This window comes from Perognathus longimembris, chromosome 12 (assembly GCF_023159225.1).
Source record: "Perognathus longimembris pacificus isolate PPM17 chromosome 12, ASM2315922v1, whole genome shotgun sequence".
Classification (NCBI taxonomy): domain Eukaryota; kingdom Metazoa; phylum Chordata; class Mammalia; order Rodentia; family Heteromyidae; genus Perognathus; species Perognathus longimembris.
The window spans coordinates 118,824-132,067 of NC_063172.1; the positions used below are offsets into that span (position 1 = coordinate 118,824).

Below are 13,244 nucleotides of genomic sequence, written 5' to 3' on the forward strand. Positions count from 1 at the left end.
TAACAATTAGGAAAAACATGCTAAATAAAATTTATTTCAACACTGGGAGAAAACAAAAGTCACATGCTTACAATCGAGACCCTCAATTAGGACCCCCCTACATAGGTGGTGGGGCACCAGTTAGAATGCCTGCCACATGAGGGTTCAGTCCTGCAGTTTGCGATCACACTTCTTTTCCAGCTCTACCACTTCTTTCAGGACCAGGGCCACACTATACCGAAGTTCCTGGAACTTGGCTGTGGGGACCTCCAAGCGGTAGGCGGATCCATCCGATAGCTTCAGCTGTATCAGCACACTTGGCTGTAGGGAACGGGCCAAGGCACTAGTGGAGATTGCTACATCTACCCTCCACCGGAAACTGGAAATGTGGGGTAGCCAGGCCCCTTGCTGCTGGGCCACAGAGTCCAGAAGGGGCCGCTGTCCCCCAAATACCACACTGGCCAAGTCTCCAACCAGGTCTGAGGGAATGCCAAGCTCCTGGAGCTGGTCTTTGAAGATGTCTACCTTCAGGCTAGTAGGGGGCAACCGGAGGGCCTGCTGGAGTATTGTGTATGTGCCTGCAAGTAGAAGACTCAACCGTTCCTCCGGAAAGCTGGCACTGGCACTAAGGTGCTGTATGGCTTCTCGGCAGTCCTCCCCCTGTAGGCTGCTGACTACAAGCTTCAGCAACCTTTTGAATGTGATTCTGTCCAGGTCCTCCATGATCCGGGTCATTGCTGCTACTTCTGGAGGCAGCTGGGGCCCCAAGAAACTGGCCTGGCCAATGTGACTGTCAGCTGGATGATGCAGGTATGGAGCTGCAGCCCCCAATGCAGACATCCTGCTATCTCTTCCTTGATCAGCCCAAGGAGTAAGTCCAAAGTGCAGCTGCCTGGAGCAGGTAAAAGAGAAGGCCAGTGATTTCCCATCCCTAGGTGTCAAAGACCAAGAAAGAAGATTCATGTGATCCTCACCATTGCAATGCAGACTGTGAGAACTACTCTGAATGCCAGAGAAGTGACCATTTGAATCCCAGTAAGGGGAGGCATCCCAGGGGAAGTGACATCTGAGATAAGCAGGGAAGAGAACCAAGAAGCAGGAAACTACACGAGTCCTCTAAGTAACAAACGAAATGAAAGGTGGAGCGGGGAGGGGGGCAGAGTAAACTGCTGCTAGGTACCCTATACTACTCAAGCCACAATTCTCACACTATCTCTGGGCTTCTAGACCCGACTGTCCCCTCAGGAGGTCCCAGGCCAAGGGGCTGCTAAACCGCAGACCTGTCTGCTCAGGGACTCCCTTTCCACCGCTGCCAGGGGTCGAACCTGGGACTCTGGTCACGAAGCATTGGGCAACATGTGCGGCACGCAAAGGGGCTGTGACACTACCCGCAGGGCGGCAGCGCCCCTCTCCGCGTGCAAGGACAGCGCGTGGGGTGCGGAACGGGGCGTCCTCGACAGCCGCTTCCCAGGCAGTGACGAACCTCTAGGTTTTCGCTCGCTGCCTCGCCAGAGTCAGAGACCCTTTCTGCTCAGACGGGCTCTCCCCAGGCGCCCGCCAGCAGCCCGCAGCCCGCAGCCCAGGCACCGCCCCACTTCCGGCCAGCTCGTTCGCACCGGCCTTGACTCCGGGCGCAAAAGCAGGCGCTCGGTCCAGCAGGGCAGCAGCCGCTCTGCCCGGGAAGACCCCACCGCGCGCCCTCCCTGGCCCCGCCGACGCCGCGCGCCCTCCTCCGGCCCCGAGGCTACCCGCGCCCCGCACCTGGAGCAAGAGGTCCTCAGCGCCACAGTAGCCGGAAGTAGGGCTGGTCCTCGGAAGTGCACGGAGACACTTCCGGGTCTCCTCTAGGAAACCCGAGGGCTTCCCTCTATGGTCCTGGCTGAGCTGGGAGGTGGTTGCCCTCTGTAGGGTACCAGGCCCAACGGAAGCGGCTGTGACCCCCGCCCCCCCCCCCCCCAGGCTAGCCTTGAACTGTGTGAGCTTCCTGATCTCCATCTCTGGACTAGCTTGGATTACAGGTGTGAGCTACTTCATATTACTACAAAAACTTACAAGAATGTATTCACTGTGGCTTAGTGGTAGAGCGCTTGCCTAGCATGCATGAAGCCCTGGGTTCGATTCCCCAGCACCACAGACACAGAAAAAGCCAGAGGTGGCGCTGTGGCTCAAGTGGCAGAGTGCTAGCCTTGAGCAAAAAGAAGCCAGGGACAGTGCTCAGGCCCTGAGTTCAAGCCCCGGAACGGGGGGGGGAGGGGGGAAAGTATTCATTTCCTAGTACTGCCATAAGAAAGTGCCACAACTTGATGATATAACAAATCTATTTCACAGTTCCAGAATTACAAGTTTAAAATTAGTATTATCATGGTCATGTTCTCTCTGAAGACCCCAAGGATTCTTCTCTGCTTCTTCCAGCCTCTAGTGGTTGCAGCTGTCCTTAGCATTCATTGGAATGTATCACTCTAATCTCTCCTGCACATGGTTTCCCATTTTTGAGTTTCTGTACAAATTTCCTTCTTTTTCTTTCTTTTTTTTCCTTTGGTAAACCAGTACACTAGTCATTGGCTTAGGGCACATCTTATTCTGCTCTAACACAGTTCAACTCATAGCAAAGAATGTTCATAACAGCAGTATTTATAATAGCCAAAGCACTTCAACACAAATAATATATCCCTACAATGAACCAGAATAGACTATTGTTCCCTAAAATGGAATGTTAGGAAACCAAGCTGGGCACTGATATCTCACACCTGTAATTGTAGCTACTCAGAAGACTGAGATTCTGAAGATCAAGGCTCAAAGCCTGAAGAAAAGTTCATCAGACTCTTCCATCCAATTAACCAGCAAAAAGCCAGAAGTGGAGGTGTGCCTCCACTTGTACAGCACTAGCCTTGAGAAAAAAAAATGGGGAGGAGAACTCAAGACCCAGAGTTGGAGCCCAGATACTCCCCACCCACCCACCACACACAGATGTTTTTCCTAGGTTCTAATTTTGCCAGGCTATGTCCCATGAGCCTCAGCGTCACATCCAGCTTTTTGGTGGTTAATTGGAGATAAGAGTCTTATGGACTTTTCTGCCTGGGCTGGCTTTGAACAACAATCCTCAGATCTCAGCCTCCTGAGTAGCTAGAAATACAGGTGTGAGTCACTAACCTAGCTTTTCCCACAACATTTTTTTATTTCCATGATATTGTCCGTGTGTGTGTGTGTGTATGTGCGTGTGTGTGTGTGTGTAGGTAAGTACTGGGGCTTGAACTCAGGAACTGAGCACTGTCCCTTAGCTTTTTCACTCAAGGCTAATATTCTAGCACTTCAGCCACAACACCAATTTGGCTTTTTTTACAGTGATCAATTGGAGATAAGCATTTCATGGACTTTCCTCCTAGACTTGCTTAAAACCAGGATCCCCAGATCTCAGTCTCCAGAGTAGATGGAATTATAGCAGTGAACCACTGGTGCCCAGTTTGTTTTTTTTTATTTATTTTAAATTTTATTTATTAATTGAAGACAATTTTTTTGACAAGGTGTTGTGCAAAAAGGGTACAGTTACATAGTAGGGCAGTGTGTACATTTCTTGTGATATCTTATGCCCTGTTTTTCTATCCCTTCTCTAGGTCAGGTAGACATATATACAATATACAATGTATCAAGAACATATACAGTAGCCATGTGGCCTGGTGCCCAGTTTTTTTGTTTTTGTTTTTTTTTTTTTTTTTTTTTTTGGCCAGTCCTGGGCCTTGGACTCAGGGCCTGAGCACTGTCCCTGGCTTCTTTTTGCTCAAGGCTAGCACTCTGCCACTTGAGCCACAGCGCCACTTCTGGCCGTTTTCTGTATATGTGGTGCTGGGGAATCGAACCCAGGGCCTCATGTATATGAGGCAAGCACTCTTGCCACTAGGCCATATCCCCAGCTCTGGTGCCCAGTTTTAATATTGCCTGTTTCTGTGGTTTGAACTCCCAGTCCCTTTACTTCTCTAGAGTCAAGGTCTCAGCATGTAGCCCAGACTGCCTTTGAACTCCCCTTCTTCTGCATTGTATCATCCCCTTGAAAACTGGATTAATAAATTGTTGTGTTTTTTAAATTTTTGCTTATGTGATACTGAGGAGTTAAACCCAGGGCCTCATGCATGCTAGGCAAGCAACTAAGCCACCTTCCTAGCCCTTTTTTTTTTTTTTTTTTTAATGCAAGGTGTTGGTATGTTGTCTATGCTGATCTCAAACTCAAATTGCTGTGCTCAAGTCATAATCCTGCTCCCATTCTAACCTCACAGTCTGGCATTTGCAAAGACCTGGAACCAAACTCCTATAGTTTCTGAGGGTGAAGAGTCAGGGCATTGTAGAAAGTTTATTTGAAACTTTTTTCTCTCTCTGGTTCTGTTTTCATTCTTTTTCTTTTCTTTTCTTTTTTTTTTTTTTTTTGGTAGGTCATGATGAAAGCACCAGCCCAGAAAACCACGCAGACACTAAGTCATATACAGCAAAATTTAATGTCAGCAAGGGAACAGGCTGTCCCTCTTGAGCAGGATGCAGCAGCTTGTATTTGTGCAAGAGGGTACCTTTATAAGGCAAGGGGACTGGTTTGTGTGAGATGTGGAGTATGTGAGAGCCAAGCAATCCATTGTGGTGGGCTAAGATTTATGATTGCCACTGTATAAACAGGAAATTGCTGTAAGAGAGCTAGTTGTTGCCTTTTATGGGTATAGCTAGCCAGAGGGGGATGTTATCTTAAGGGAATTTGCCCTTAGGAGTTGCAGCTGCCTGCTCCAAATGGCCCTGTGTCAGCCACATCAAAGGAAAGGCCATACTTTATTATAAGTCTGGAGATGAAGAGTTTCATGAGATAGAGGAGATCAGGCTAATACATGGGGCTTGAACTCAGGTCATGGATGCTGACCTTGAGCTCTTCTGCTCTAGGCTAGCACTCTACCACTTTGAGCCACAGCACCACTTCTGGTTTTATGGTAGTTAATTGGAGGTAAAAGTTTCATGGACTTTCCTGCCCAGGCTGGCTTTGATACTCAGATCCCAGCACCCAGAGTAGCTAGGATTACAGCCTGCACCACAGCACCTGACTTCTCTATGGTTCTTAACTTTACACAGAATCACTTAATACCATGTATTTTATTTTAGCATTTGCTGTTCTTTTTATTATTTGTTTAGCATTGGCATCATTTAAAAGTGGTCAAAATAAATTCCTAAAAGGTATACTCTGATGCCGGGCACCAGTGGTTCACGCCTAGCTACTCAGAAGCCTGAGATCCGAAGATCATGGTTCAAAGCCATTCTAGTCAGGAAAGTCCAGGAGAATCTTATCTCCAATTATCCACCAGAAAACCAGAAGTGACGCTATGGATCAAGTGGTAGAATGCTAGACTTGAGCTGAAGAGCTCAGGGACAGTGCCCAGACCTAGAGTTCAAGCCCCATCACCAACAAAGGGGAAAAAAAGGTACACTCTGGAAATGGTAGCCCTTCTGTACATCCCCTTAATAATAACAATAAAAAATGTAAAAAGATACATTCTGGGACTGGAAATGTGGCTTAATGGTAGTGCTTGCCTAGCATGAATGAAGTCCTGGGTTCAATTCCTCAGTGCCCCATACACAGGAAAAGCCAGAAATGGTGCCCGTGGCTCAAGTGATACAGTGCCAGCCCTGAGCACAGAGAGGCTCGGGGACCAAGTCCAGGCCCTGAGTTCAAGCCCCAGGACTGGCAAAAAAAAGAAAAGAAACATTCTGAGAAAAACATTGCTTCTCGCATCTTATTCCTTCATGTAGCACATACTCCTATATGGGTTGCCATTTTCAATAGTTTGTGTTCTATTCTGTTTATTGAAAGGTAGGAAGGCAAATATGTACACACATCTCAAACATCTCTTCTTTTCAGTTAGGAAGACATGTGTTCAGTAGAGTAACTATCCCCCACTTGCTGTCCTCAGAGGCAGAGCTCTTGCAATTTCACATTGGAAGTGTGCTACCCTTGCTGGCTACTGTCTCTCTGGCTTTGGAAATTAAAGATAGTCACAACTACAGATGCTACTAACTGCTAGATGGCAGAATCTCCACAAGCCCTAAATACTGGACTCCTGTCTAAGACCAGATCCTTGACAAGCCCACATCAAACCCCTAATTCCCAATGCCAACAACTCTGACAGGCAGACAAGCTTTTTTCCTCATTGACAGGTCACTATGGAGGAAGAGGAGTCTTTGTACATGCAGCTTGATCTGGGGATGTTTTTGCCTGCTCAGATCATTCCAGGCATTTACTTTTATAGATGCTACTACAACAGCCATTATTCTTGGAGGAAATAGTGTTCTCCCAAATAGTGATTCCAAGAACCACATCTCCCTATTTACAACTTTATTACTGCCAAATGTTACGTGGCCATATAGCTTTCCTGCTATGGAGAATTAGGGTTTTTAAATTATTATTATTTACTTTTATTGTCAAGGTGATGTACAGAGGGGTTACAATTACATATGTAAGGTAGTGATTACATTTCTTGTCAAACTTGTTAACCTTCTCCCTCATTTTTTCCCACCTTCCCTCCCCCCCAATCCCCTCCTCAGGTTTTTTCTTTTCTTTTTTTTTTTCTTTTTTGGCCAGTCCTGGGGCTTGAACTCAGAGCCTGAGCACTGTCCCTGGCTTCTTCTTGCTCAAGGCTAGCACTCTGCTACTTGAGCCACAGTGCCACTTCTGGCCATTTTCTGTATATGTGGTGCTGGGGAATCGAACCTAGGGCCTCATGTATACAAGGCAAGCACTCTTGCCACTAGGCCATATCCCCAGCCCCTCCTCAGGTTTTTTCTTATGTATTTCTTTTTTTCTTTTTCTCATTGACTTGTGGGAGTTGTTTCCTAAATTGCAGGAACGCCAACCTGGGCCTACTGACCTAGAGTTACTTATAGCTCTAAAATCACCTTTTCACTGTTTACATTCCATGTGCTATCCAAACTGGAGGTTATTTTCCTGTACCTTCTCACACACACTGGGACCAGCCCAATGCAGGGACTTAGTTTTTCCAATTGCTTTAAAACCCAGGATGCTACACACACACACATACACATACACACACACACACACACACACACACACACACACATCTCAAGGCTGATATATGGTTCAGTGTGCAAAGCTCTGGGTTCTATAACTACACTGAAATCAAAGCAAAACAATATAAAACAAGCTGGGCACCAGTGGCTCACACCTATAATCCTAGCTACTCAGGAGGCTGAGATCTCAGGATCGCCATTCAAAGCCAGCCAGAACAGGAAAGTTTGTGAGACACTTAACTCCAATTAACCACCAAAAAGCCCTAAGTAGGGGCTGGGAATATGGCCTAGTGGCAAGAGTGCTTGCCTCGTATACATGAAGCCCAGGTTTGATTCCCAAGCACCACATATATAGAAGATGGCCAGAAGTAGTGCTGTGCCTCAAATGGTAGAGCACTAGCCTTGAGCATAAAGAAGCCAGGAACAGTGCTCAGGCCCTGACTACAAGCCCCAGGACCAGTAAAGCAAAATCAAAACCAACCCCAGAAGAGCACTAATGGTGTGTCCTATGATGCCCAGAGTTAAGTGAAAAACCTCACCTGGGGCCTACAGGGTTTGGTTCCATCTCAAGTATCACCTGTGCCACTCTTTGGATCCTGCTCTGCCTCAGAAGTCTCCCCAGACTTCTGCCCACACTCGACTATCCTGTATCATAGGACCTCTGCTACACCATGCCACAGCACAAGCTGCAACCTAGCAGTGGCCTCAGAAAGGTCTCCCAAATATCAGATTTGCTGTCATTTTCCTGTGGCAAACTCTGCTCCCCTGTATCCTCTGATACAGTGTGTTCAGCGTCCACCCAGCTGGAGGACTATATGCCCCATGAGAGGAGTCCTGGCTCCTACACAAAAGTAGGCATTCAGGAGCTGCAAATAAAGACATGGTTAGGCTAGAAATGTGGCTTAGTGGAAGAGTGCTTGCATGAAGCACTGGGTTTGATTCTTTAGTAGTACAAACAGAAAAAGCGGGAAGTGGTGCTGAGGCTCAAGTGGCAGAGTGCTAGCCTTGAGCAAAAATAGCTCAGGGACAGTGTCCAGGCCATGAGTTCAGTCCCCGAGACTAGCAAAAATAAATTTATTTATTTATTTTTCCCAGTCCTGGGGCTTGAACTCAGGGCCTGAGCACTGTCCCTGGCTTCTTTTTGCTCAAGGCTAGCACTCTGCCACTTGAGCCACAGTGCCACTTCTGGCTTTTTCTATATATGCGGTGCTAAGGAATCGAACCCAGGGCTTCATGTATACGAGTCAAGCACTCTTGCCATTAGGACATATTTCCAGCCCCCAAAATAGATAAATTTAAAAAATGAAATAAACTGGGAAGCTCTTTTGGTCCCTGGGTAGAGTAAGAGCACCAGCCGGAAGCACAGACAGCTAACCTAAGGTCCAGCCTTGAGCAACAAATGCCATTGCATGCTCCTCTGCATTGGTGGTAGACAGGTATTCTAGAGCAGGGGTACTAGTGGGCACTGACCAGACCTCTGACCCAGTCTCATCATTCCCTAACCCCTTGCAGAAGGCAGTGTGTACCAATAAAAAATGGTCATCCAATTCAGATATTGGTGGTTCATGCCTAGCTACTCAGGAGGCTGAAAATTGTGGTTCAATGCCAGCTCAGACAAGAAAAGCTGTGAAACTCTTATGTCAAATTAAACACCTGAAAAAAAATGGAAGTGGAACTGTGGCTCAAAGTGGTAGAGCACTAGCCTTGAGCACAAAAGCTTAAGAGCTCTATTGCCAAAAAACAAAGTCATCCAGCTTAAGAGTACTATGTCCATGGGATGAGATATGGCTGGAAGTACTGCTGTGGGTCTGGGGAATACATGTGAGTGCTTCTGCCAGGGACATTAAAACATGTTTTTGTACATTCTCACAAACCCTACTGTACTGCACATTTTCAGAGAAACAAATTAACTTTGAGTTTCAGGGAAGCAAAAATGTGGACTCCAGGGTGACTTTAAAACCCATCATGAGGAAAAACTGAGAGAGCAAGGGAAAGGTTGATACTTTTCAAAAAGAAATGTACTCTTTACAGGCCTTATGTAACTGTAACTGTATGTACTCTTTACAGGCCTTATGTCCCTCTGTACATCACCTTTATTCAAAGAAAGACATTTAAAGAAAAAAATAACCCATCATGAGGCAGGCACAAGTGGTTTATGTCTATCATTATAGTTACTGAGAAGATTTGAGGACTGAAATTCAAAGCCAGCCCAGACAAGTCTGAGACTCTTTAGTCTATGTTCAATTAACCCAACAAGTCAGGCACTGGTGGCTCATGCCTGTAATCTTAGCCACTCAGGAAGCTGAGGATCATAGTTTGAACCCAGCCCATACAGGAAATTCCATGAGACTCTTATCTCCAAGTAGTCACCAAAGATCTGGAAGTAGAACTGTGGTTCAAATGGTAGAGCAAAAACTCAAGAGACAGTGTCTAGGCCTTGAGTTCAAGCCCCAGGACTGGCACCATCCCCAAATATGTGTGTGTGTGTGTGTGTGTGTGTGCATATATGTATACATACACACATTCACACACACATACATACACATTCCTACACATGAATACTCATTCAGCAGTTGCTTAGTAAATGCTTTGTAAATAAACCCTAGTACCAACACATATGGACGAAAAGGGGTTAAGTGACCCCTTATTTGTATCAAGATAAGATGTGAGATGTATGTACACACACACACACACACACACACACACACAAATGTGACTCTACAGAACTTATTTAAGAGAAGGGGAAAGGGGCACAGAAAAAGAGCAGGAATTGTGGGAGAATTAATTTCTCTGACCAGAGGAAGACAGCCTCGGCAGTCACTTCAATGCCGTTTCAGCATACTGACAGGCTCCTGGAAACATATTCCCAGCTAGAAGTTTCTTTGTGTCTGTGGACCAAAGGATGCCGCCTTTTGTCAGGAGAATCTCCCCTTCCCCCATACAAAGTCTCCCTGAGGAGACTGGTTTGCACAGCTGCCTTTAGTGATAGTTACTCATTATAGATAGGATAGCTTCTTCTTAGCAAATAGCAAATTCCCTTCTCAATAATCAGGATAGTTTCTTCCCATAGTAAACAGAGAAGTCTCCTCTAGGTGCATAGAGCCCTGGTCAAGGTCCAGAGCAAATAGTAGCTAGGTAGTAAATAGTTTGGCCCTAAATAAGTAAACTCTCTTCAAAGCAGTAACATTTTGTAGTAGATAAACTTCTATGTTAGTGTCCTTCCTCCCAGAAATGGCGTTCCTCAAATTCTTGTAGTTATAATGGATAATATGCTGTGTTAACCTTTACCCTGAAACTTGTAAGCTGATTTCTAATGATATATGCTGTTAGTTAACCTTTGCCCTGAAAATTGTGAGTTGATTTCTAATGATATATAAACCCTGGCCCTCCTGAAATAAAGTATGCATTGGTTCACTTGCCTTGCATCCCCCATTTCCTGACTACGGTTGCAGTTCCCGGGTCCAACAAGGAATAATTTTTAAGGTACTTTTTTTTTTTTTTTTTTTTTTTTTTGGTACTCATCCTACGGCTTGAACTCGGAACCTGGGTGCTATCTCTGAGCTTTTGTGCTCAAGGCTAGTGACCTACCACTTTGAGCGACAGCTCCATTTGCTGGAGATAAGAGTCTTACAGGGCAGACACTGCTGGATCACGTCTGTAATCCTAGCTACACAGGAGGCTGAGATCTAAGGATCGCGGTTCAAAGCCAGCCAGGGTAGGAAAGTCTGTTAGACTCCTAGCTGCAATTAACCACGAGCAAACTGGAAGTAGAACTCAAGTGGTAGAGTGCTAACCTTAAGCAAAAGAGTTCAGGGACAGTGCCATGGCCACAAGTTCAAGCTCCACAACAACAAAAAAGTCTCACAGACTTTGAGCTGTGATCCTCAGATCTCAGCCCACTGAGTAGCTAGGATTATAGGTGAGTGACCAATGCCTGGCTAAAATACATTTTAATTATGCATATCTCAATGAAAGCTGTTGAACTATAGTAGGGATTGGGAATCAGGAAAAAGAGAAAGCAACAAAAAAGCATATTTAAAGCAAAATATAATATGTGCACATATGAAATACCAAGGTGAAACCCCTTGGTAGTGTTTTTTGTTTTTTTTTTTTGTCAGCCCTAGACTCTGTCCCTGAGCTTTTGTGCTCAAGGCTAGTGACATAACACTTTTAGTCACAGCTCTACTAGGTTTTTTTTTTTTTGAGGGGTGGGGGTTGGTCATGGGGCTTGAATTCGACCTGGATGCTCTCCCTGAGCTCTTCAGCTCAAGTCTGGCGCTCTACCACTTGAGCCACAGTGCCATTCTGGTTTTCTGGTAGATAACTGAAGATAAGAGTCTCATGGAAGAGTTGGGAATATGGCAGAGTGCTTGCCTTACATACATGAAGCCCTGGATTCAGTTCCTCAACAACATATATATAGAAAAAGCCAGAAGTGGTGCTGTGGCTCAAGTGGTAGAGTGCTAGCTTTGAGCAAAAAGAAGCCAGGGACAGTGCTCAGGCCCTGAGTTCAAGCCCCAAGCCTGGCGCAAAAAAAAAAAAAAAAAAAAAAAAGAGTCTCATGGACCTGCCTGGGCTGGCTTTAGATCATGATCCTCAGATCTCAATGTCCTGAATAGCCAGGATTACAGGTGTGAGCCACTGGCTCTCTTGGTGTAATTTTAATAACTGAAAAAAGGAAATTAAAACAAGCTGTGAGTATGGTTGGAGCAGTTCTTTGCATGTATGAAAACAGAACATGAAACTTACTGACATTATTTTAAAGGGTAGGAAAATAATGGGATAAGACTGGAATATATTTGTACTGGAGCTATTACAATAAAATGAAATCCCCTTTGTACAACTAGCAAATGTTAATACAAAACAACAACAAAAAAAGCTAGATGTCAATGGATCATGCCTATAACCCTAGTTACCAGGAGGCTGAAAAACAATAGTTCAAAGCTAGCCCAAGCAGAAAAATCTGCAAGATTCTATCCCCAACTAACCAGCAAAAGACAGACTAGAGGTGTAGCTCAAGTGGTGAGTACCAGCAATGAGAGAAAAAGACAAGCAAGACCTCATGACCCTGAGTTCAAAACAAGCTACCAAGACACCCACACCCATACCCACACTCAAAAGGGGTCAAGTGAAACAAGTAAACTATGCAGTAAACTATGCATTCCACTTCTAAACACTAGCTCCTTATTGTTCTCCCTCCCCTCCCTCCATTTTCTTGTTGGTTGTGTGGCTTGAACTTAGGGTCTGGGCACAGTCCCTGAGCTTTTTGTGCTCAAGGCTAGTGGTCTACCACTTTGAACCACACCTTCATCTTTTCCCTTTTCTAATGGTACTTGACTTCAAACTCAGGGCTCATGACTGTGAAGGAGGCAGTGTATCATTTGAGCCATGGCCCCCAGCACTACGATTTCTCTATTGGTGAAGACATTCTGAACAGCTGATCCCAATGCAATTATTCTGGGTGACGTAACCTGACGTCTAACAGGGCTCATAGGCACCTTCTTTGCCTGCTCATCAGTTTCAGGAGCCAGTCCTGTAAACACAGAATATAGGTTGTTCCTTGAGAGCAAGAGACAACAGGCTTCATTAAAAGGTAAATGTCAAACACTGCAGCAAATAACCATAAATTATTGAATAAAGTCGGACATTCATTTTCTTGTTTTTTTTTTTTTTTTTTTTTTTTTTTTTTTTGTGCCAGTCCTGGGCCTTGGACTCAGGGCCTGAGCACTGTCCCTGGCTTCTTTTTGCTCAAGGCTAGCACTATGCCCCTTGAGCCACAGCGGCACTTCTGGCCATTTTCTATATATGTGGTGCTAGGGAATCAAACCCAGGGTTTCATGTATACGAGGTGAGCACTCTTGCCACTAGGCCATATTCCTAGCCCCGGACATTCATTTTCTTAAGAGAACAACTCTAACTCTTCTCCAACATTCTTTCTGTGTGTGTATGTACCAGTACTGGGGCCCAGGTGCTGTCACTGAGTTTCATTTGCTCAAGGCTACCACTCTACTACTTGAGCTACAGTCACTCCAGCTTTTTCTCAATAGTTTATTGGAGATTTTTCTGCCCAGGCTGCATTCAAACCATGATGCTTAGATCTCAGACTCTTCAGTAGCTAGGATTACAGGCATGGGCCACCAGTGCCCAGCTTTCCCCCAACTTTCTTAGTTCTTTTCTTTTGTGCTGGTCCTGGGGCTTCAACTCCGGGTCTGAGCTTA

At 45.5% G+C, this 13,244-nt stretch overlaps 1 protein-coding gene across 2 annotated transcripts; it reads right to left on the minus strand.

Annotated features, from left to right (window-relative positions):
- Positions 1–1,782, minus strand: Commd5 (COMM domain containing 5). 2 transcript variants are annotated; one of them, XM_048358805.1, is made up of 2 exons: positions 1,741–1,782; positions 1–877 (listed from the first exon to the last, which is right to left on the minus strand). In XM_048358805.1, exon 2 carries the CDS (start codon positions 817–819, stop codon positions 145–147), a length of 675 nt encoding a protein of 224 aa, XP_048214762.1. In that variant the 5' UTR covers positions 820–877; positions 1,741–1,782; the 3' UTR covers positions 1–144. The 2 variants fall into 2 exon arrangements, with proteins under 2 accessions (XP_048214762.1, XP_048214761.1); XM_048358804.1 differs by lacking the exon at positions 1,741–1,782 and adding an exon at positions 1,305–1,683.
- Positions 1,783–13,244: the final 11,462 nt, after the last annotated feature.

Bases quoted from the DNA above. Each gene is read 5' to 3' on its own strand.
- Commd5 (XM_048358804.1), bottom strand. From the start codon at position 1,327: ATGCTTCGTGACCAGAGTCCCAG. The intron at 878-1,304 runs GTTCGACCCCTG...CTCTTTTACCTG, and splicing joins CTTCGTGACCAGAGTCCCAG to CTCCAGGCAGCTGCACTTTG.